The sequence below is a fragment of the Dreissena polymorpha genome, chromosome 2, assembly GCF_020536995.1.
Source record: "Dreissena polymorpha isolate Duluth1 chromosome 2, UMN_Dpol_1.0, whole genome shotgun sequence".
Taxonomy (NCBI): domain Eukaryota; kingdom Metazoa; phylum Mollusca; class Bivalvia; order Myida; family Dreissenidae; genus Dreissena; species Dreissena polymorpha.
The window spans coordinates 79982204-80005274 of record NC_068356.1 but is presented as its reverse complement, the minus strand read 5'-3'; the positions used below and the strand labels follow the sequence as shown (position 1 = coordinate 80005274).

Genomic DNA, 23071 nt, shown 5'->3' with positions numbered 1-23071 from the left:
TCATGATAAATTTAATTTCTTCGTAAAATGTTTATTGTTAGAAGTACTGGTTTTGTTGCGGTTCAAAATAGGTTTATTGATATGTTTGCAAAATAAAAGCATCTAATTTGCCTCAAAACACGTGTTGGATGAGCGTAATCAAATATTACTGGGGAGAAACTGAAATTAACAAATTCAACAAAATAACGGTATATGATTTACCGGTAATATTTAAGCCAATATTTACAGTAGAGACGAACAGTTATTTCACATCCTGTGCGATCTCGTTTAAAGTCTACTCGTGAATTGACAAAATGCTTATCACAATACTTTTAATTACTAAAAATCAACCACCCATGCAACTTATGTTCTCACTAAAAAATCGTGTTTCATGACTTACGCAAAACACTTTACTTCATTGCGAAAATGTGTGCATATTTTTTTGCGAAAATATTCATACTTTGCTGCCTACAAAGAAGTTAAAAGAAATCGAAAGAATTTGCAAGATATTTGTATTAACATTTTAACAGATGATATTGGATAACATGGAAAAGATACACCGAGCGTTGACAGCGAATAAGAAAGCCGATTCTTAATGCTGTCGTGTATATTGGTATGCTGTGTCATCGTTAGACCAATCGCGGTATTGAAACCAGCGACTGGGCGGAGCGTATTATGCAAATCGAGTGTTCGCAATGCCCAAAACAGATTTTTGTGTTGATTTAAGTGCTGGGCTTGTTGAGTTTGTGTGAGTAGTTAAGGGGTATATGATCAGTTGTACCTCCATATTTATCTCAAAATTACCCGTAATCAAGTCGGTTGCAAGAATTGGAGTTATTAGATGTATTAAAGGGAGGACGTCGGATGACAAAATTGCTACAGAATAATCACAGAGCGATCAGTGTTTGGGACCTCATTAAAACAGATTAGTGACACAATTGCTTTAACAGCCGGACGGTACGCTATTTAATTAATTAAAGCACATTTACTGTGATTGTAATTGTAAAAGTGCGGAGTGTGTAAAGCGATAATTGTGTAGACATCTCTCTTACCACTGGCCATGAGAGACAAAACGGCGTGTAACCTCCGTCACATGGGGGCATCCTAGTCTTCATCATCATCAGCAGCAATCGATCAGCAACCACACTGACCGCGAAGTATACCTCGTGCTCATTTTAATGTTTAACCGTTTTTATATTGTTATCGGCGCATCTTCGTCCTACGTTTGTCATTATACGGATAACATCATGAACAGAAACGTATAGACGAAAAGACCTGACGTTCTTCGTGCGTTCGTCCAGGGTGTTTTTATCATTTTATTAAGTGTTTTAGTGCTAGCGTAACAGTGGCGTCCGTATATTATAAAGACATGTTGAACATTGGTGGTGGCATTCCGGACGGTATGGACCCGGAAATGGCGCACCAGCACCAGAAGTCCGCGTTCATGGAACTGCAAAACCAGGGAATGGGCGGTCCGGGGATGGGACATCCGGCGTACCCAATCCGTGGTTCCTACCAGAGCCACCCGCATAGCGGTCAATACGACGGCGGGCTCGCCTCACAAGCGTCCCGGGGACTCAGCGGATATCCCTTTTCCATGAACTCTATGTCGATGTCTCCGACTTCTTATAACCACGGTGGTCCCACGCATCCCTTCTCCATGCCCCCGTATCACCAGTCCTCTACGCCGCCCAGAGAAGGTTCGTATCCGTTGCAATGTTTATGATTTTGGTACTTAAGTTATAATTACGCTAATATGCATGTGCTTTGACGAAGAGGTACATTTTGTTTATATTGACCCACATAAAGTGTAGTTTGCAATTTTCCAACCATGTTGATTACAACAAAAACTTCGTTACCTCTTTAGTTGCACAACATCCATTAATATAAATCATATCAACATTAATTTTGTTTTATAATAAACATTTCGCATCTCTGATGAGAGATTTTGTTGCAGTTTTAAGCGTCACATTTTTTTAAATTCCGATTATGTATCGACTTATTAACAAAACGCTTTATGAACAATTCGTTATTCACGAATCATACATTTATATATTCCCATAAAGACATAAGTTAGGGCCAGTTGTATGAAGTTTGGCAATTAAATTGAATGAATATTCGGACGACATTAAAATCGGATACACGCTCATTCATTTAGGATATCTTTGTTTTCATTCAGTTTTTAGACAAACCTCGCTTGTATTCTTATTCTATTAGTCAACAATATTTATCAATGGGTGAATCAGAACATGCGTCTACTTAAATGATTTTAAATAAAGACCCTCGGTTTCGCAGATGCCTATCTTCTCAAAGCCGTTCTGACTGTACTGTTTACAACTGTTAACACAAAGTTTCACCGTGACGTTATGTGATGGTCCTGTCGTGGAAAAAGGTGTAGCTTTGAGAATTAACCATGTGCACACTGTGTTTAAACGCTTTTGTAATTTAATTTTTAAACTCTAATATTGAGGAGTGTTGTTCAGTACAAAGTGTGACTAACGTGTACCCGTTCAATACAACAAAACAAAACGCGCAGTTATACAATATGTCCTTGAGTAGAAAGCGAAATATTAAATTAATACATGTATTCATAATTAACACAAGTTCAAATGTGAAATTCACTTTATTTGTTTTCAATTTAATTATTGACTCTGTTGGATTGTCTCTGAATTCTCTCCCTGTTTAAACACCAAAAACATTTTTGAACAGCTAGTGCATCCATTTTACGGTGCAACAGCAAACATTGTTGCAATCATTTAATACATTCCACCAATTATATTAATCGCATAATGTGTTATTTACACACACGATGAGCAGATAATAGAAAACTATTTGCAACTATATATTGAATCGATAACAATTTTAACTATTGATCATACATATTAGCGCACTTCGTATCACATTTCTGAATTATTATGCTTATACATAACGCAGTTCTTACTGGTATTTGTTTTTATTCTACAATATAATTTTTACATTTTTATGCCAGATTTATCATATTAAATAAGTACATGTATGTTGACTCGTGACAGCTTATTCTGTTATTTTGTTTAATCCAAGTTGTTTAAATATAAGATACACTTGCTTTTTCAAATCACGTCTTGACGCAGTAATAATGGTTAACAACTTGATTAATTTTGAATGGGTTTGAATACTTGATGTTATAAAACTTTTAATGGCAATTACATTGATATGAATATTGCAATTTATATCTCAAATCTACGATTAATCTCGCAACAGAAATGTGCTCACCCTGATGTACAAACGAACGTCTTTCACATTAGAGCTATAATGCTCACTTTGAAAGTTTCTATTTGCGCGAGTTGTTGCAATAAAGAACCTATTATTAATTTATTTGCATTGCAATTTTTCATTACGATGCGTAGTGCTCCGATTTATTGTCAATATGTGAATCAATTATGAAGTGGAAGAAACGGCGTTCCAAATCACCAAACGCATCCAAATCTTGCGGTTCTTTAAAATGGAAAAAGTAAATATTGTAGAATTTTAAAAGCTAGCGGAACCTTTTATAAATTAACGAATTAATATGCCTTAATTCTTCTTTTAGCAATACAAACATACCCGTTAGCAAACATTAGATAGAATGTCAAAGATCTTTACGAACTAAAATACCTTCTCGGCGCACAAATATATGCTCTTTGGTTATTTGAAAAGACAACCTTCTTGAAATTTGAACATGGTTTCCTTTTCTATACAATCTTACCATTAGAAACTTTTGTTAATGTATCACAAAAGCGCCCTGGGCCGGCGCTTCTACCGGACCTCCGACAACACACATCGCACAATAATCATTTATGTTAAAAAAGCGGGTTCCGAACTTGTCTACAAATGTAGGTGAAGATGGTTTATGGCTGGTTTTAAGAACATTAATAAATGAAACGCTTTTTACTGGAATAAAATATAAAAATATAAAGCAATAGTTAACTTTTACTTATCGACAGTATAATTTCAAAACACATTCTTAATTTAATTTGTGCAGAGTAGTAAAATTGCTTTATATAATTATCAAAGGCACATATAAGAGAAAACAATTCAATCGATATAACAACAACCATACTAGCATGCTGACGCATTTTACTTCAATATAACTGTTTTATTTATTACCGAAATATCCCAGCGATGTGTTTGTGACAAGCCATATCACAAAATAAAATTCCAAAAATCATTTTTATTTGTTTCCCAGAACGCTAACTCACAATAGTTATGCGTTAACATAAATGACAACTAATTCCGCTAATAGATTCGTGTAAACGACTCATTCAAAACGTATAACAAATGTATCAACAAAGTAAATAACTTAAATTCATATTCAAATTAAATCATTCACAAAACACATAAAGAATGTACACATAATTTAAACAAAGTTTTTGTCTAAATGAAAAACAAAAGGCTGAAATGAATAATACATTATAACACAATCTCCCGCATTGTCAACGACAACAGGTTTATATTAAATCCAGAACATGCTGAAATACATTATTGTCATAAAGTAATTGAATTCCATATTCCAGAGGACGTATGCGTAAATCATTGTAACAATGAATCCATGAAAAATTTAAGTTATCTAATGGTAGCAGATCGCAATAATAATAATAATAATAAAATAATAATAATAAAAATTATTATTATTATAACAACAATTATATTTCATGTAACATTATATAACACTATATTATTATTATTATTATTATTATTATTATTATTATTATTATATTTATTATTATTATTATCATTATTATTATTATTAGTATTATTATTAGTAGTATTAGTATTATTATTGCGCATTTATCATTGAAATATAAAGAGTTATTACGTATATAATGTTTACCATATTTTGACCAGGTTGCACTGTATCAATTGTATTGAATGGTAGACCTACAATCTGTTGTTTTTGAGTTCTTGAACACAATCTGTTGATTTCAATTCTTGTTGTAGGTGTCACAAGATTGGAAGGTTTCGTTTTTGTGCCACCTTTTTTGCAACATATTGCCCCAGTGTCACCCCAGACGATTTCAACGACCACAACACTATTATAATATTAGCATAGTGGTGTCAGAATATCAGTATTTCTGCCAAGCCAAACCGGGACCCTGGCCCTGGGGAATCTGACAACTTTAAGGCGTAAAATAGTCCCTCGAGGGACTACTTGCGTGACACGTTAAGGCGGGGGGATCTGATTCGATTACAAGTCAACAAGAAACGAATTACAAATCGAATAACAACAATCAAACATTGATAAAAATAATCCTTAGCTGAATAAAGTAATTTTGTGGTAAATTAATTTGATAACCGTTAAAAGTTTTGATTGTGATGTCGATTAGCACACCAATTATTCATTCATTAATCATTCAAAATACTAGACGCATCGCAAACTAAATGATTTAGAAGGTATTAGTTGGTATCGTTACACGACTTTAATATTACCATTTATTGTTGTCTTCATTTGCTTATTATATAAATAAAATATTTAAATCCTCTTTGCAATGGAAATTTAAAAAAAAAACGTTGAAAAAGCAAGTGGCGAAACAGTGCAGTTATCGAAGGATATTTAACATATAATAATTCATATATTACATTCGTGTATGAGTCGTCTATGGGCTTTAAAAGGAAATATCACAAACATTTAGCACATCCGTGCTGTGTTTAAATATAATACAAAGCTCACCGAGAAACATTATAATAAGGCTTGCTTATAAACAAAATACGCATCGCTATAAAGACGTTGGTAAGGCAGAAGTCTTGAAAGAAATATACAATCAAATTTTCTCCTACGACTTAACATTCTATTTTTCTATCCTTATTTCTATCAATCTTGTGCTTGACATCAGGTGACAACGTAGAATTCAACATTCGTTAGAAATGAAAATAAGAACCTTAACTTCAGGTTGTTGACAAATCTTTTAACATCAGTCCCTGGTCCCAGCGTGGAGCCCATTATGTTACCCAAATGTTCAATGCTAAATAAACTTTGCTCATCGCCTATATATAAATTAAATCGCCGAAAAGAGCCCTTTCTTCGCGACAAAAGAGCGAAATGTACTTCAATTTAACCGAAAGTCAAACATAAAACCCCAAAGTGTTTGTTTGAAGATGGCACATGATACAATATTTTTTCAGTAAATGGTGTTTAAGAGGTCCTTTCGATGGTTCTCTATCTACTGAGAGAGACCGTTTGTATTGTGGTCGATAATTAAATCAGTCTTAATGGATTTCAATGAACTATTTTTTTTAAATAAATATAATTATTCCGATCGAATTATTGCAATGAAATAGTTTAGTCGTTGATGGGTCATCGATAGTCAAGTGCAAAACGTAGATGTAATATTTACTAACTAAAAATAAAGTTAAACTTTGAAGCGTTTTATTTTTAACTATATATGTAACAACAACAATTCGAATAATAATAATAACAATAATAATAATAGTAATAACAGTAATAATTAAGATTAAGTAAGAAAGAGAAGTGTTATTTATTATAATGTATGGTATACATTAGTATAAATACTTTTACTATTCAAGTCATAATATATTTATTAGGGAAGACACTTTCCGCTATTTTTCGGAATTGTTCGTGTAATTAAAGTCTCTTCTGAAGTTCTGACCGAAAATTCAATAAAGCCCGAAAATGTCGTCCATGATAAGTCTGATAGGATTGCACAGGCTAATCTGGGACAACACTTTACGCACATGCATTAAGACCCGTTTTCCCAGAGCGAGGCTCAAACAAAATCTTATACTTTGTAACCCACGCACTGACATCTCGTGTCTAGATAAGCCCAACATGGAGGACCTACGCATGACGAAGGGTAAGAAGATGCGCAAGCCGCGCACGATATACTCCAGTCTCCAGCTTCAGCAGCTCAACCGGCGATTCCAGCGGACGCAGTACCTGGCACTACCGGAAAGAGCGGAGTTGGCCGCCTCTCTTGGGCTCACTCAGACTCAGGTGAGTTAACCTTATGGTTGAACCTTTTCTGTTGAGTTTTAGTGTGAACGTTTATGGACAAACGCATTACGCGGGCAGATTGCAAGATTTTAAGATTCAAATGGAAAGAGCTTTTGAAAACAAATTCCGAAAGCTTTCGTCTAAATATAGAATATAGAAATACTATTTATAGGAAAAACTAGTATATAGAAGAAGAATGTAAACTGCATTTTACATATTAAAGGGTCCTTTTCGCAGATTTTGGCATGTTTTGAAGTTTGTCATTTAATGCTTTATATTGATACATGTAAACATTGGATCTTAAAAGCTCCAGTAAAAAATCAAGAATAAAACTTAAAAAAAAGGTAACCCTCAGCAGGGCTCGAACCACTGACCCCTGGAGTCCTGGAGTAAAAAGTCTACTACTTAGACCACTCGGCCATACTTCCGGATACAATGCCAGATGTATTTTATACTTTATATAAGCAATCCTCGTAGTTTCACAAAATATAACGACAACAACAGAACTCTCCAAATTATTAATTCGTTTCGCGTTGCAACGCTTAATAATTTTCCGATTTTTAAATTGTCAAAAGATGCATGGATGGCTATTTTAGAGCATGGTAAATGTTCAGTATCACTGTTTCCTCACAAATATCATAACTAAAACGAAAATTTGCGAATCTGAAACAATTTTTTTCAATTTTGTCAATTTACCCAAACGTGAAAAGGCCCCTTTAATTAATTCACCAAACTTTTTCAATTTGTTTGGTTCTTTCATGGTCCCAAATCTTGTTTTATTTATCAAAAATGACATAGTTTGTGTCTAAAAGACATTGTTGGAAATAAATTATTAACACTAGTTTAATCATGCTCGTGTAAACCATTAATAATAAATATATCAATTTATTTAATGAACTATATAACATGCGACACATATAAATGTTGTTTTTTTGTGTGAAATGCATAAAACGCATTGAAAGCGAGAATATGATTATAGAGACTTGTTTACCGAGTATTGCGTTTTTCAAAAATATGATTAAATTAGTTTACTAACAAAACTGTACTATTTGGAATAGTTTTAAGTTGTAATTTAAATTATTCCACTATCTATGAAAACATTAAAAATAAAAAAGTGTCTGCCCTTGGGATGGAGCCCGGGACATATTGAAGGCTTGATAAACTAAATCTAAGTAAATATCAATATATAGATATGCATTATTCAGGAAAAAACGCAATTTTCCCATCATTCCACATTTAACAAAAGACAAAGAAATATGTTACCGCTTTATGGTGAGGCATGTTACGTACATATGGTAAATTAAAGATACGGCAACATTTTGTTTGATAATTAAAAACGCTTGGATGCAATGGGAGGGAAAAATCTAACCTTTATCTGTCTAAGACAAGAGATTGGGTTCTGTTGGAGAAAAATGTAAATTCTAGCTTTATGACATGGAATTGCTTCCGTATTTAAATGTATTTGAAATTCCACTGGAATTGCTTACGTATTTAAATCACAGAGAGTACATTAAAAGAAAACGGTCTGTAGTTAAAATAATATGGCTTATTATTTGTGGAAGTATGCATTATTAGGATAAATTACCCTTTCCTCACATGTATTTCCACGCTGTATTTAATTGTAACTTCCAGGCACCTTCCCATTTAGTTCCGTAAACAGTGTCTTCCTTAATTACTAAATTTAGGCAAGATCATATTTCTGTCTTTCGTTTTCAAACCCTATTTTAATTCGTGATTTATTATAATATGAAATTAATTATTTTGTTATGAAATAATTTTACCAAAGTACACAAGTAAATGGTGTATTTCGATCTATTGTTTGCACGGAATAATCTTATTATAATTCATAGTTTCCAAACATGTGTTTCTCTCTTTATATTAATTGTGTCGCGTTCTGAGAAATCTGGGCATAATTCATGTGCGTAAAGTGTCGTCCCAGATTAGCCTGTACAGACCGCACAGGCTAATCATGGACGACACTTTCCGCTTTTATGTTTTTTTTCGATTTAAGGAAGTCTAATCTACACAAAAAATCCAGTTAAGGCGGAAAGTGTCGTCCCTGATTAGCCTTTGCGCACTGCACAGGCTAATATGGGACGACACATTACGCACATGCCTTATGCCCAGTTTTCTCGTACGCGACTCAATTACTCTTGTTATGCACGTTCCAGTTGGTATAAAGACACAGAAAAGTTAAAGAAATTTGGTTTTGCTTAATGTTTTATGTCTGCTAGTAATATTAGTCCCCTAGATGAACATAGGCGCAATCACTATTTATGACAGTAATCATAGAATAAGAATTGAAAATTTAGAGAAAACACCCGACACGAATATATGAATCTAATATTCAAAAAATATGTATGAAATTAAAAATTAACTTAATGTGTAGAGTCTAGTAAAATAACTGCGCATTTTTCAATCCATACTAGTATATAATGTTGTTTTTTTTTGTCTACGCATTGGTTGGAAATAAAGTCCATAGTTTGTCGTAAAGACGAATAAATGACTTCCATGCGATGCTTTGCGGTATTCCAACATTTCATTTATAAAATATGTCACACAAAAATAATCCTTTGGATTAAATACGTATGTTCATGTGAACCAATTCAATACCTTCACAAGTTACTCAAGATTTTAAATCGTTTAATTTTCCGACTCCACTTAGTTTAATGCTTGGAAATAATGACACTTGGAAATGATAACTTTTACATACACACACAATAGAACACTTTAACAATTAAAACGTAGTATACTCCGCAATAATGACTCACTATGCTTTATCAACATCCCACCTTACATGTATAATAATTGTCCACTATCATCAAACAAAATCCAAATAAGTTGCGTTTAATTTTATAATCCAGAACGTATTTGTGTATGTCCCAAACAGGATCGCTAGTTTTTGTTTCTGAACCTGCAGTTTGTTTGTAATACACTTTAAACTGTCGCTTTTATATACCCTTAAAATTGACCAATTTCTATTGATGGAATAATTTCCCTCAATCTAAAGGTGATATTTACCGTTTTTGATTGGGCTAAAGTGCTAGGTTTGTCAACACGAAAATTTACCAAGATTACATGTAATTTTCATCCCGATTCTGACTTGAAATTTCATAATAGTCGTTGATTAGGTGTTTTGCTGTTTTATAGTTAATTTATTTGACAGCCATCATGGAGTTTCTTTGCGAATGACTAGAAACATAACTCTATAGATTGCCAGCGGTAGAGTCGAACAATCGCAAGAATTGATTTTAGAAGATTGTAAGGTTTAAAATAATAACATAGAATTGAGGTAAATTATCCTTATTTTCCTTAATTTTATCGAGCAGTCTCCCGGGGAAGCGGCGTCGAAAGCTGAGGTTTTCGTGCTAGATTAATGAGAAGTAATATCATACTTGGCCATAATCAATTGTAATTAATTACCGTTCAATAATCCAGGTCTGGGTTGTGTAAGAATCATAGCACATTCAGTTTACAGCTGTTGGTTATTTTTCTTCAAGCATCTAAGCAACATTTTTTTTTCTTGGTATTTTATTCATTTATTTATAAATGTCTATAAGGTTAAACATATTAATTTATTATTTGCGATTTGGTTTTTATAAGGACGATTTCGTTATAAGTATTTTAATACCATTAAATTGCGTCTTGCATAAAGGGATGTGAAAACTGCCTTCCAAAGCTGAAGCCACCGCACATAATGCAGTCGTACTTTGCGGTTGTTTGATTAACTTTTTTTCGAAGGGAATACGATACACGTTTAATGGAGTTTTTACTTCCCATTTGTAAAAAACAAACAGTTGCGTGTCGATAACAATGTCGTTCACAGTATTTCAAATGCTCATTCAATAATTGTGCTGCAAACGCACATTTTAAAACATTCTGGTGCGGCTGAGTTTACACATTCTAAGGCGATTAGGAGAATCGACGTCATACTTAGGTCAGCAAACATTCTATTTTGTTTCGTTAAAACACCAACGCTAATTACTACTACACTATTTAAAGAATGTTTTTTTCTGCGTACAATGACACAATGACCAAGTAATTAATTTATCAGAAAGATAGCAGTGGCTTAGAATCCCATTGAACTGGTCTTTATCAAGTTTCAAAATACAATTAAGCATTGATATAACCTCAAGCGTATCGTTTAGCAGGTATTAATTAATTCGCTAGAACAAGAATACCGTGTTAACGTTCTGTGACATTTCTCATTCCGCATGCGCAATGACCTTGGGGTTACCCGGTGCAGATTTACCGATTCTTACAAACTGCGGTTTTTACAACCTTAAAAACACTGCCCCACTATACTATTCACACAAAAACCCTGAGCGTAAAACCAAATGTCGCCCTTTGTTTTGTTATTTTCGGTATGTCTGATTCGGTACTATACAAAGCGGGGCCGTTATGACTGTGGAAGTAAATATGCCAAATGAAGGATGACACTTTAAAGGAATTGGACCTTTCTGTCCCCTTGGTTTTGATTCATGCTATCCATGTCGGATTCGAGGTCCCAGCTCTCAACTTAGTGGGCGGAGTCGCTTGGCGAACTCTGAAAGATTTATTGGTATTGGAAAGTTTTCCATCAATGTGCCACATTGTTTTCACCCGTATTAGTCACACGGGGCAACCGCTAATAAACCTCAATCGGCGGTTGCGAATAATGACTTTGAAACAAAATAAATGAAACCATGCTTAAACCGGTATTGACATTCTCTGTTTCCGGTAACACGAGTCGAGTGTAAGGTACAGGAATACAGAAACATAAATTGATTTTATCAAGCTTTCTGTCCAACCATTGACGTATCTGCCTACAATTGGTTACTTTGATTTTCATTAGTTTTATTTTCATCGATTCAGCGATAGCGGAATAGGGTACTCTAAATCGAGTATTCTTTAATTGGCATAGTTTCATTGTATGACACCATCGCACAACTCGCAGAAGTTGTTCACTAAAGTTTTAATCCAAGCATTAGTTAAAATACAGGTATGTTCATATTTTTATTTCCACGCGTTTGCACGAAAAACATAGATTCACATTGTAAGTATGCGCAAACTGTATTCCAATTGTGTGGCTAAAACCGTATTTCATAGCTGATTTCCTTGTTTGTTATTTGTTATGAACCGTGTATTTGAACTCGCACAGCGTCTGTGAACGCCTTCAGGGACAGTATTTCCGCATTATATGACTTAGCCCATAAGGCGAAAGAATGTTCGGTGTTGCTGTTCTGTAAGTTGAACGCGACTCGGTTGAATTACCCGTGGTGTTCAACAAGGCAACTTTCCTTGACCTTTGCGTTCTTTTTGGAACGATCGGTTAGTAAGATGTATGACCCTAGTACCAGAATGCATGCAAAGGACCAATTGCGTATATACATGTATATCGTATATTGAGCCTTAAGTGTAAGAAGAACTTGTTGATGTATCAACAATACGTTACTAAAATGTAACCAAAGAAGATTCTGTCTGACTGAAACCCTGAAGTGAACTTTGCTAAACCCACATACCGGCTCTAGTTTTTTGGTCACGTGACACCTTGAGTAAGGATAGAGGAGGTAGACCGACCGCGTTTGAAGACAATAACGACTGCCTCACACCTGTTGGTCATAAATAACAGCCATCAGCACCTGACACCACTTCTAACAAAACACATACAGCCGGATACAAACTTACGTATTCACAGTATACAAATGAAAGGGATAGATGAGTCGGGACGTGTGATGTAACCTGTCGTGTAGCGTTACATATACGATGCAAAAGGTTCGTGGCTAATCTTTTTTGATGTCGATGCGATTTACCAATATTTTGGCAGATTATTTCGTTACCATTGTACCAATGTTCGAAGAACAGCTTACATCATGTGTCATTGCAAGGTGAAAATATGTTGGCACTTGATTTTCTTTAGCATCAATGCACGATCCAAGCAGTTTGCATATGCCTTGCGTAGATTCGTGAATCGTTACATAAACCGAACTTACCGAAACACCAACTGATCACTGAGTGGCCAAGTTGCCGCCTTTTAGGACAATACATGTATGATTTTGCATCGTTTTATTAAACGGTCGATGCTTCCTCTGACCACACCAGTCTTACAGTCAATTCTATCGTGGTGTATTTGTAATTATTCGTTGTGACTGAATGTTGTTTTAGCACCTTTGACTTGTTTTCTTTGGTTGGTATGTTGGTAATCCATACACTAAGTCATTTCTTATAACTTACAAAAGCAGCTGTATTGTTAGCAAACAGCAGTTGTGCAGTATATAGTTGAGATCTTAAATACTTATAGCATATACACTGCCCGACATATTTCATAACTTGTTGCCATTAGTTCATTACAAGTCCGAATGTATGTGTTTACATATTTATTAGTCAAATTGTGTCAGTCAATTTACATTCTTGTCAAGCAGCTGTTTGGGGCCTTTATCCATCGCGTTTCACATTCTTTACCCATCGTAAATATGGTATAATAAATGTAGCATTTAGCATTTAAATGGCCGTCCTGACTCATGCTAGGCGCTAACGTGTTACTATGGCAGTGAGGTTGTCAACTTTGGTTGTGGTCTCCATACGTGGAAACCTGAGTCCGTCTAGAGCCATATCAAAGTACATTTTTATATAAGTTGTTAAAAGTTTACTAACGTTTTACTACTTGCACAGGTGGTTTGGGAAAGCATTTTAACAAAACTGCACTGATCGTATCTACGGGTTTATCTATGTAAAAACGGGATGGGATTGTAGGCCCAATGTCACATCTAATAATCGTGTTGTACGCATCGCTTGAAGATTATTGTATGACAATGAAGAGGTTTATGAGAATATTAAACTTTATATTGGCGGATTAAATATCAGTGACAGGTTTTATTACGGAAACGATATGCTTACTATTTCATCAATGAAGTACGGGGGCTGTATAGAAACGCAGCCGCCCGGTATCTTAAGAACTTATACTTTAAGAAAAACACGAATGTCTGGTTCTTGAATAATCTTGTACTTAGCTGACAAAGCTTCCTCATTTGCCTCATTTGTGTATTTATTGACTCTTTGCATATGATCCTTCTAAAATCTTAATCGTATCTTTCAACATAGCACACATTGTATATACACGTATAATTTAAACATTACATCGTTGTGTTTGCAATCATTTCTTATTTTATTTTCCTATTCTACTTGATATGAATACATTTTTATGTCCCCCACAACTATAGTTGGGGACATATTGTTTTTGCCCTGTCTGTTGGTCTGTACGTTGGTCTGTTGGTTTGGTCAAACTTTAACATTTGCCATAACTTTTGAAATATTGAAGATAGCAACTTCATATTTGGCATGCATGTGTATCTCATAGAGCTGCACATTTTGAGTGGTGAAAGGTCAAGGTCATCCTTCAAGGTCAAAGGTCAAATATATATTGGTCAAAATCGCTCATTTAATGTACACTTTTGCAATATTGAAGCAAGCAACTAGATATTTGGCATGCATGTGTATCTCATGGAGCTGCACATTTTGAGTGGTGAAAGGTCAAGGTCATCCTTCAAGGTCAAAGGTCATATATATGGGGACATAGTGTTTCACAAACACATCGCTTGTTTTTATTTAGTATGCACCTACACCAATTATGCTTTTTCTCATGGTAGTGAATTGGGTGAATATAATTTATTATGATATGATTTAATAATACTCTATATAATATAGTGAAATATAATGAACTGTTATATAATATAATATTATGAATTATTATATTATATTATTTTATTTTATTATAATATTATATTATATTATGTTATAGTATATGTCAACCATTCTTTACAGCGTTAATACGGTTTGTAGCAATATCATAGCATATCACAGTGGCTTGATATAGAGATTGTATGCCTCGCTTTTCCGTGCTAAGTTAAACAATATTAGCTAAATGGCTCCTTGAGTCAGCGAAAACTGCCACCATATTTGAAAAGGAACACAGGGTCACAATTTTAAACGCATAAAAGTGCAATCAAAACCTCCGAGACCGCCAGAGGCATAAATGCTTTAATACCAATATCAGCCCACCGCGCGATCGTCGTGTTTAAGCAGAGTTTAAGTTTGTTGGCGTTTGTGGTATAGTAGTGCATTGATTTGCTTTCCGTTGTAAATATATTAATTGTTCAAGAATACTCTATTAAGTCCGCGTCAAGTGATTGAACACAGGAACCTCCATGTACGATGACGGAAATCCCTTAACCCGGTAATGAAATTGACCGAAAACCTATCCACGTTCAAAATGAAAATATTTTAGCCCTCAACGCTCGTCCCCGATCCGCCGCGCTTTGCACCGCCTGACACGAATTTAAGGGCCACGGAAAATGCCGGCGATCTCGCTCACGGGTTTCCACACCTGCCGCGGACGCACATTGAAGAGATTTGCGAGGCGGCTTCTGTAGGTGTGCTTTGAAGTACGCGAGAGGCTGTCGCATCTGATCGCCTTGCTGCATGTAGTCGCTGTCGTTATAGCCAATTAACTACCAATTATAGTTCAGACCATCTTAAACAAGAACTGCTAGCGATTAGTTTCCAACTCTTCCAAACGAACGCGGTTCACAATAGAAATATATTTATTGTCCCCTACCGGTAAAACCGGAGGGGACTTATGGTTTGCGCTCTGTGTGTCAGTCAGTCAGTAAGTTAGTAAGTCAGTAAATCAGTAAGTCAGTAAGTCAGTCAGTCAGTCAGTCAGTCAGTCAGTCAGTCAGTCAGTCAGTCAGTCAGTCAGTCAGTCAAGTCAGTCAGTCAGTCTGTCCGTCACACTTTTCTGGATACTGCGATAACTTTCTTAAGTTCTTCATATTTTTTTCATGAAACTTGAAACATGGGTAGATGGCAATATGGAGATTATACAAGTCATTTCATTTTGTTCCTACGTCAAGTATTCTGGTAGCTATGGCAACAAATAAAACAAAAATCTGACAATGGTGGAATTTCACCGGTAGGGAACCATATTGCTTGGCAATCTCTTGTTTTAATTTAATTGTATAAGGCTTTGAAGGCCATTTTGATCATTACTTGTGTGATTGTCGTCGTCATTATCTCACATATCATAATCGTCATCCTTGTCATAATCATCCTTAACATTATCAACGTATTTGTCATCACAACATTTATAAATAATATGATGTACTGTAAACATGTTAGATTGTATTTGCCGTTTTACTAAATACGCAATTTCCATGGAAATAACAAAACTAACATTTATGGTAAGAATATCGAATTCGAAACCATGACAACTTGGCCGGAGTTTAAAACCGAATCAGATTTCGAATCTTCAGAATTCTTCCCGATTCTCACAACCTCGTATTTGGTTTACTGATATAATCTACACCATAAAGCAGCCTATGTAAACAGACGTTTGATTGACGTCTTCTTTCCCTCCCATCCCTTCGCCTCAAAGCAGACGACAAAAATTCGAAGCGAACATCAAACGGCCAAGGAATTCGTTGTATGAGAACGAATAGGCTCGCTCTACACGGATAAAATTGAGAGATATTGTTGTCTGATAAGAACGAACTGTCGATTTTAACTTTAAAAATGTTAACTTTGTTATTATGTCGCTTTCCATTGTCGCGTGTTAGCGTCATGAATATACGTCATGCGCAATTCTTTAAAGAACGAGATCGCGTTTATCCACATGGTCCGATGGCGCTTCTTTCGTGGTATGGATGTTTCTTGTGACTAGCAAAATGAGAAATAAAGCAAGTAAACATTACATACTGCAACTTTTTTTCTCAAAAGTGATATTGGGTTTGCCCTATAATACGAATGATACTAGCAATTATTTTTATTTGAAAATACATTTGTTTCTACTTAAATTCTTGCAATAGGTCGATTCCACACATAGGGCATCGATGTTTCTTAATTAACAATAGTATTTATATGTGTTGTGTAATGATGTGTTTGTGAATTGGTCAATGCGGATTGAATGAGTGAATTAGAGGGGGTGACTAATAAATAATTGAACAATTACTAAATTTATTAATTAATTAATGATTGCATGTATGATTAAATTATTAAAATCTGAATTAATAAACAAACAAGAACGAATGGGTCAAACAAAAAGATGTATATTCATGTATACATACACTGAAAAATAACAATAAATAAATTACAAACTTCTAACCATGCTGAGTCACCGGGCAAGCTATTTACTGTGAGAATGAGCCCTCGCGTATTCCTTCAGGCGTTTTAGTTGTCGGATAGGTTTTCATCGCGACCAAATACCCACACACGTATTTAATAGGATGCAAAACATTTGACAGGTGTTAAATGGTGTAGGTTTTATTCACCGAATATAAACATATCACATCTTTGATACGGCATGCATGCAATTTTACCTCACCGATTCGGTAATAAAAAGTTGCGTTGGTTTTTATTGTATATTGCAACTAAAAGTGTGCCTTTGAGTATTTGCTTTTTGTTTGTTTGTTTTTAGTAATTCCACTGTATTTGTGGTGGGTTTTCTCTGAAATCACGTCAAAAAAAGTTCGATTGGGGCAATATTCTAATTAAAGGTTATTGGGGTTTATTTCCAGAGTATGTGCTTTTTGTTTGTTCGTTGTTGTTTTTTATACTTCCAGTGTACTTTTGCTAGTTTTTCTCTACAGTCAAGTCAATACAGGTTTGATTTGGACAATTGTCGAATTATTCTATAAAGATAATTGGGGTTTATAATGCAACGTGTTTTAATCCAATATTTCAAGAAGTATGATCAAAGTGATAGTACAATATGTTACCCCATCAGGACTTTATTAAGTCCAGCGGGTGATGTGTCATTTCTCACAAGTGCCCGACACGTCTCGGTGGGGAACGCGCCATCTTGGCTCTCGTCCATACAAACGAGATCTCGCGTCTTGCGTGACGTGCACGAGGATATCTGCACACAGGTTTCGCTTTTCCGGCCCATTGTGACCATATTTAAGGCTTAATGAAAATTTCCGTGAAATACCAATAGAGCTTCCTGTCAAGTTTAGTGGGTGGGGTAACGTGACTAATGATGAACCGTTTCTGCCGGGCACCATTGTTGTATTGTAAGGATGATGGTCTCTAACTTCAAGGGTCACCGCAGTAGTCAGCGTGAAATGCAATGCTGGGCTCCACGGAAGGTCACAATAACGTTACACGCCTTTTTCATTTCTTTTGTGGGCTATTGTCGGTTACCCTGCGGGTTACACTGGTTGGGTCGCAAAGGGGTTAGATAATGTCCGTTTTAATAGCCACTTAATGATGATACGGCGTTCTTGTTCGATTAGGAACCTGTCCTATACGTTATAAACACCCATTGAACAGCTAATGTTGCTAAATGTTCGGAAAATGGACCTGTTTTTCATGGCCATATGAAGGTTAATGGTCCATCATTGATGTAGATTGCGTGTGAAGGGTAAATAACTATATATGTCTTATCTTGATGGATGAAGTCAATATTGAATATGTAAACCGAGTAAAATATTCAAATCACTTTTGGAGTGGTAATTGCAACTCTGAATTACAGAAAAATTGTAAGAAATCACTAACTTTTACCCTGATGCACTTTATGACTATTTTTCATGTACTCATATAAACAAGTTTAAATTGAACTGAACTGTTCTGACACACAAAACTAATGATTTGCATATTTTAACTAAATTCATCCGATAGTGCTTCGCACGACTATACAACTTTATTTGCCTGCAAATTCTCCATTACACTTTATTACCACGAAGTCTTGTTGCGCAATAAACCTTTGGAAACGCATGGCCATAAACACGCACACTGCAAAGTACGTCTCTTGTATCAAGATATCAGTTAGCAAAAAACATCCAAGCAAAGATGAATTTCTCTCTCTTGCTGTTATTGTTGTCTTTGTTGTGAAAACCCCTCGTTTTATGCTGATGTTTTTCTTGTAACTAGTTTTTTTTTAAGAAACGAATGCGGACGCATGTTCCACGTAAATAATGCTTCTAGCAAATTTCAGTTTTTGTTTTTTCCTGCATTATTTGCACCTTTTGGTTAGAAAAAGTACTTGGACAAGCAAAATAAATTAACGACAGTTGATTTATTAAGTCAATAAGACAAAAACAATTATAATAAAATACATAAATTAATACAAGAAAAAAATCAATGAACACTTGATATTAACAATATAAACGAACGAAGAACCCCGCAAAACAAAACCGCTGCGTAGTCCATTTCTCTTTCATGTGGGGTACGTAAGTTTTTCAGATACTATTTTTGCGCTTCTGTAACCGTATACCCGTGTGCAATACATCTTATTAGCCTCACGTCAGTATTCCCAAATGTTCTCGCATTTGCGTATTTACGACTGAGTGAAAACGCTCGAATAAATTTCGTTACATCCCATTCTTTGGTGCTATGCCCTTTAATTTGTTATGATATTTGATTTGGTATATCTACAACCGAGACTCATTCGTTGTAATCCATACACGCAGGCTCGTTTTTTTGTTAAGACTGCAAAGTTTATGTTTTGTTTGAATGCAGTGCAGAAGGTTGCGTACAGTAAGATGCAAGATCTGTGAGAATTTTGAGTTCCATGGTTTCTCACTAATACAAAATTACAAGACCTGACCTTTGCGGGATTGTAAAAGGCAATAGTCTTGTCCATATCTATTGCTGTGTTCACTAACAGCATTGGTCACTAGTTGAAACGAAGTGTGGTGGAGTCCCTTTTGCACTGATATGCCATGACGCGTTAACTTTGGACGAGTACTGCGAGTGCTGATGAACAAAACATGGTCGAAATTGTGTATACCTGAATGTTGTCAGCATTCATATACGTTATTAGCGTGAGCGTTAGCTCACACTAATGTTACAGAGCAAATTTTGCATATCAGTATGCACTAAACTGCTTAGCTACGCTATGGAAAGACAACCACTGCCTGTTGCAGACGACAAATGCTCATGACAAATGCTATGAGCGTCTGCTAGGAAAGATAACCACCACATCTGCCTGTTTATACCAGTAGTACACTGCAGTGGGTGTATACAGGGTCCCTGGTGTATATGACTAACAGTGTTTAACATCTTGTAAGACGACATTGGCCAGTCTAGTGTTTATCATTGAAATCTGTACATATTGGCTGCTTTTAGGGAAAACGGGGCTTAATACATGTCAAATAAGATAAGCCTGTGCACACTGATTAGCCTGTGCAATGCGCACAAGCTAATTAAGGACAACATATCTGATTTTATAAAGTGTTTAGTTTAAAGAGAGTCTCTGGTACTGGGATGACAATTAAGGCATTTGCATTCAGCCCTGTTTTCCCAAAAAGAAGCTTAAATTATATTTTGTATTAATGATTAAAAAAAACACATCTGGACCTGTGCTTAAAGACACTCTCTTTATAAATTTGAATGGGTTGTGTTCATATTAAACTTGCAAAATAAAAAGCTATAACATTTTTTTTAAACTGAGTTGCGTCTAAAATTACATCAGCGAACAGCGCTTTGATTATGTTTCTCATCGATCATGACTTTATGTATTTTCAGGTGAAAATCTGGTTCCAGAACAGACGCTCAAAGTACAAGAAGATAATGAAACAGAGCCCTGGAAGCACGCACAGTCAAATGAGCGGCGGAAATCCGGGTTCCGAGACACCGCTTCCGGACCAGGGCTCATCGCCACCACCGTCGCATGGCGCTGAGATGACGCCGACGTCACAACACGGTCAGGTGCCGCCCCACCAACAGCAGCAGCAGCAACAGCACATGTCCAACAACAACAACCTTCCGAACGGACACCACCATCCGATGATGCCGCCGCAGGCGTCAAGCGTCAGTCCGCAACCGGAAATGAAGTGGTCCGATATGAACAATATGAACACTTCCGCTGCCAGTAACGCGTACATGCCAGGCATGTCTATGTCGGGAATGGCGCCGCACCATTACGCGTGGTACTCTCACCCGCACCCTCATCAACAGTCGCTCCTTACCTAATCACATTAGAGGCTTTTGTGGATTGATTGTTGATAAAGGTTTGCAATTATTGCCAATGCAAGTTCATTTGCTTCAAAACTACCACGATATTAAGCCGCTTGAATGTGTGAAATATCTGTTACTGCGAATCGCGGCGTTGTTGGCTCTTATTTTTGTTTAAAGTTATCTTGTGAAAAATTCTCGTGCATGAACTTGGAAAGACCAACATGTAACAAATGTCCCCAATAAATGGACACTATGAACAGGTAGGGTGATGGCAGGTAATGCTGCACTTGCATTCATTTTTACTTGCTTAAAAAACTATTGTATTTAAACCGTTTTGGCGTCAGAAAAAAACGACAAACCACAAGCAACGGTTTTTGACGCATTGTCAATATAAGTTCAGATGAGAGTGTTGAATATTATGCGTCTATTGTCTCTGGACGAAGTGATCTGTATGCTCAAGCATTAATTAAAGTGTTCAAGGCCAATTGTATTGCGGCTTAAGTTGTAGACCTGGGACCTTTCAAGGCGCGTTGAACTACGTTGTACTAATGCAGCGCCAACGTCCCGTCGTGGCCCCATGAGCCAAAATAGACCTGAGAATTTTGTGGCAGTGTGACACGTTATATACCGGTACAAGCGTCTCAAGTTTGTTACATAATGACGTCATGTATGACGTCATAAAACGTCGATGATGCGTGCGTCTGTGCATGCGTGCATTTATTCTAGTTACTATTTGCAATTGTTATGTCCGTGATGTGAACGTGAATATTGTTGGTGTCTTTTGCCAAAATTAGTATGGATATTGTAAGATAGTCGAAATCAAATTTATATGTATATATTTATTGCACAATATTTTTAATGTTTTATATGTTGTAATGTTACTTCAGAAATATATTGTTTTCTTTTTTATTTTCAATGTATGATTTTTTTAAGTTAATTCTTTATTCACTCCGTGGAGAAAGTGTTAAGTGATTTTATTACAATTTATACAATTGGGTCATTTTATAATGCCAACAATTATTGGTTTACATTAAGGCAAATTTCTGAAATAAATTACACTTTACCAGTGCTCATTTTGTTTCTGTTAAACCTGTTATGTTATTCTGCGATTATAGAATAGTTATAGTTTAACAATGGCCTCTTCAACTTACATATAACTATTGATTGTTGTTTTCATGGAGATTTCAAAGTTTTACTTTACAGATTGGTACACATGTTTATACTGAGAATCTAATTTATTTGTATAAAAAGATAGTCACCAAATATTTAAAAAGTTAACAAATACTCATTGTGTTTTTTTATCAACAAAATATGCGATTACTGCTATGTTAACTTCACCTGATACAAGATATCTTGGTTTGTATTGTTTGACTTTGGATTCTCCATCAATTGTATTATTATTTTGTGAAACATTCCTAAGTAAAAACTGTGAAGTGGTAAAACCACTTTGTATTTATTATGATGTAGAAGAATGAAAAATAAAATATTGAACAATTGATGATGTAACTTTTTCGTCATGGAATATATTAACTTGTTAAGCAATTTGTGAAGATGAATTGTTTTCCTATCGCTTGAAAATCGTTCGATTTCAAATCAATTCTCTTTTAACACACTTTCAAAATAGGTGTAAACACACATGTAATATGTGTGTAAACATTAAGAAGCTGTATGCATATTTGCAAATAAATATGTTTACCAGCCACGCCTAAGTTGAAATAAAGGTTTTATTTTTTATTTTTATTTTTGGTAGAAATCGAAACAGATGTCAAGACATGATAAAAAAGTGTAACATGAAAAGCAATGCTTCATTGAGCGACAATGGTATATGTTATAGAAAACCAAGATTTATACATTAAGTCCACTACCATTTTATGATTGTCGCAATGAAATCGTCATTTAGGCTACCTTTGTAGTTGTCGTTATATCTCTATTGTCTTCGATTTACGACAACCATAAATCGAAAGGTATAATCATCGACAGATATAAAGTCGTGCGAGATTTACGAAGTTCAATAAAATGGAAATGTAATTTCAAATTACATAAGCGCACTTTTTACTCCACCCGCTATGAAACTTGGCAAATACTTTTAGCATCGCTAATGTTTTAAGGGATGAAAAGCTACAAGTTTCATCAAACCAAGAGCTATACCGAGAGATTCATGCTCGCTTTCACTGACACGTGGTACCAAGAAAA

General features: G+C 35.4%; 1 protein-coding gene across 1 annotated transcript; it reads left to right on the top strand.

Moving 5' to 3' along the window:
* Nucleotides 1–380: 380 nt before the first annotated feature.
* LOC127867748 (homeobox protein Dlx6a-like) lies at nt 381–22374 on the top strand. The gene is made up of 3 exons (XM_052409107.1): nt 381–1679; nt 6771–6946; nt 20447–22374. The coding sequence occupies exons 1-3, from the start codon at nt 1349–1351 to the stop codon at nt 20891–20893; spliced, it is 954 nt and encodes a 317-aa protein (XP_052265067.1). The 5' UTR covers nt 381–1348; the 3' UTR covers nt 20894–22374.
* Nucleotides 22375–23071: the final 697 nt, after the last annotated feature.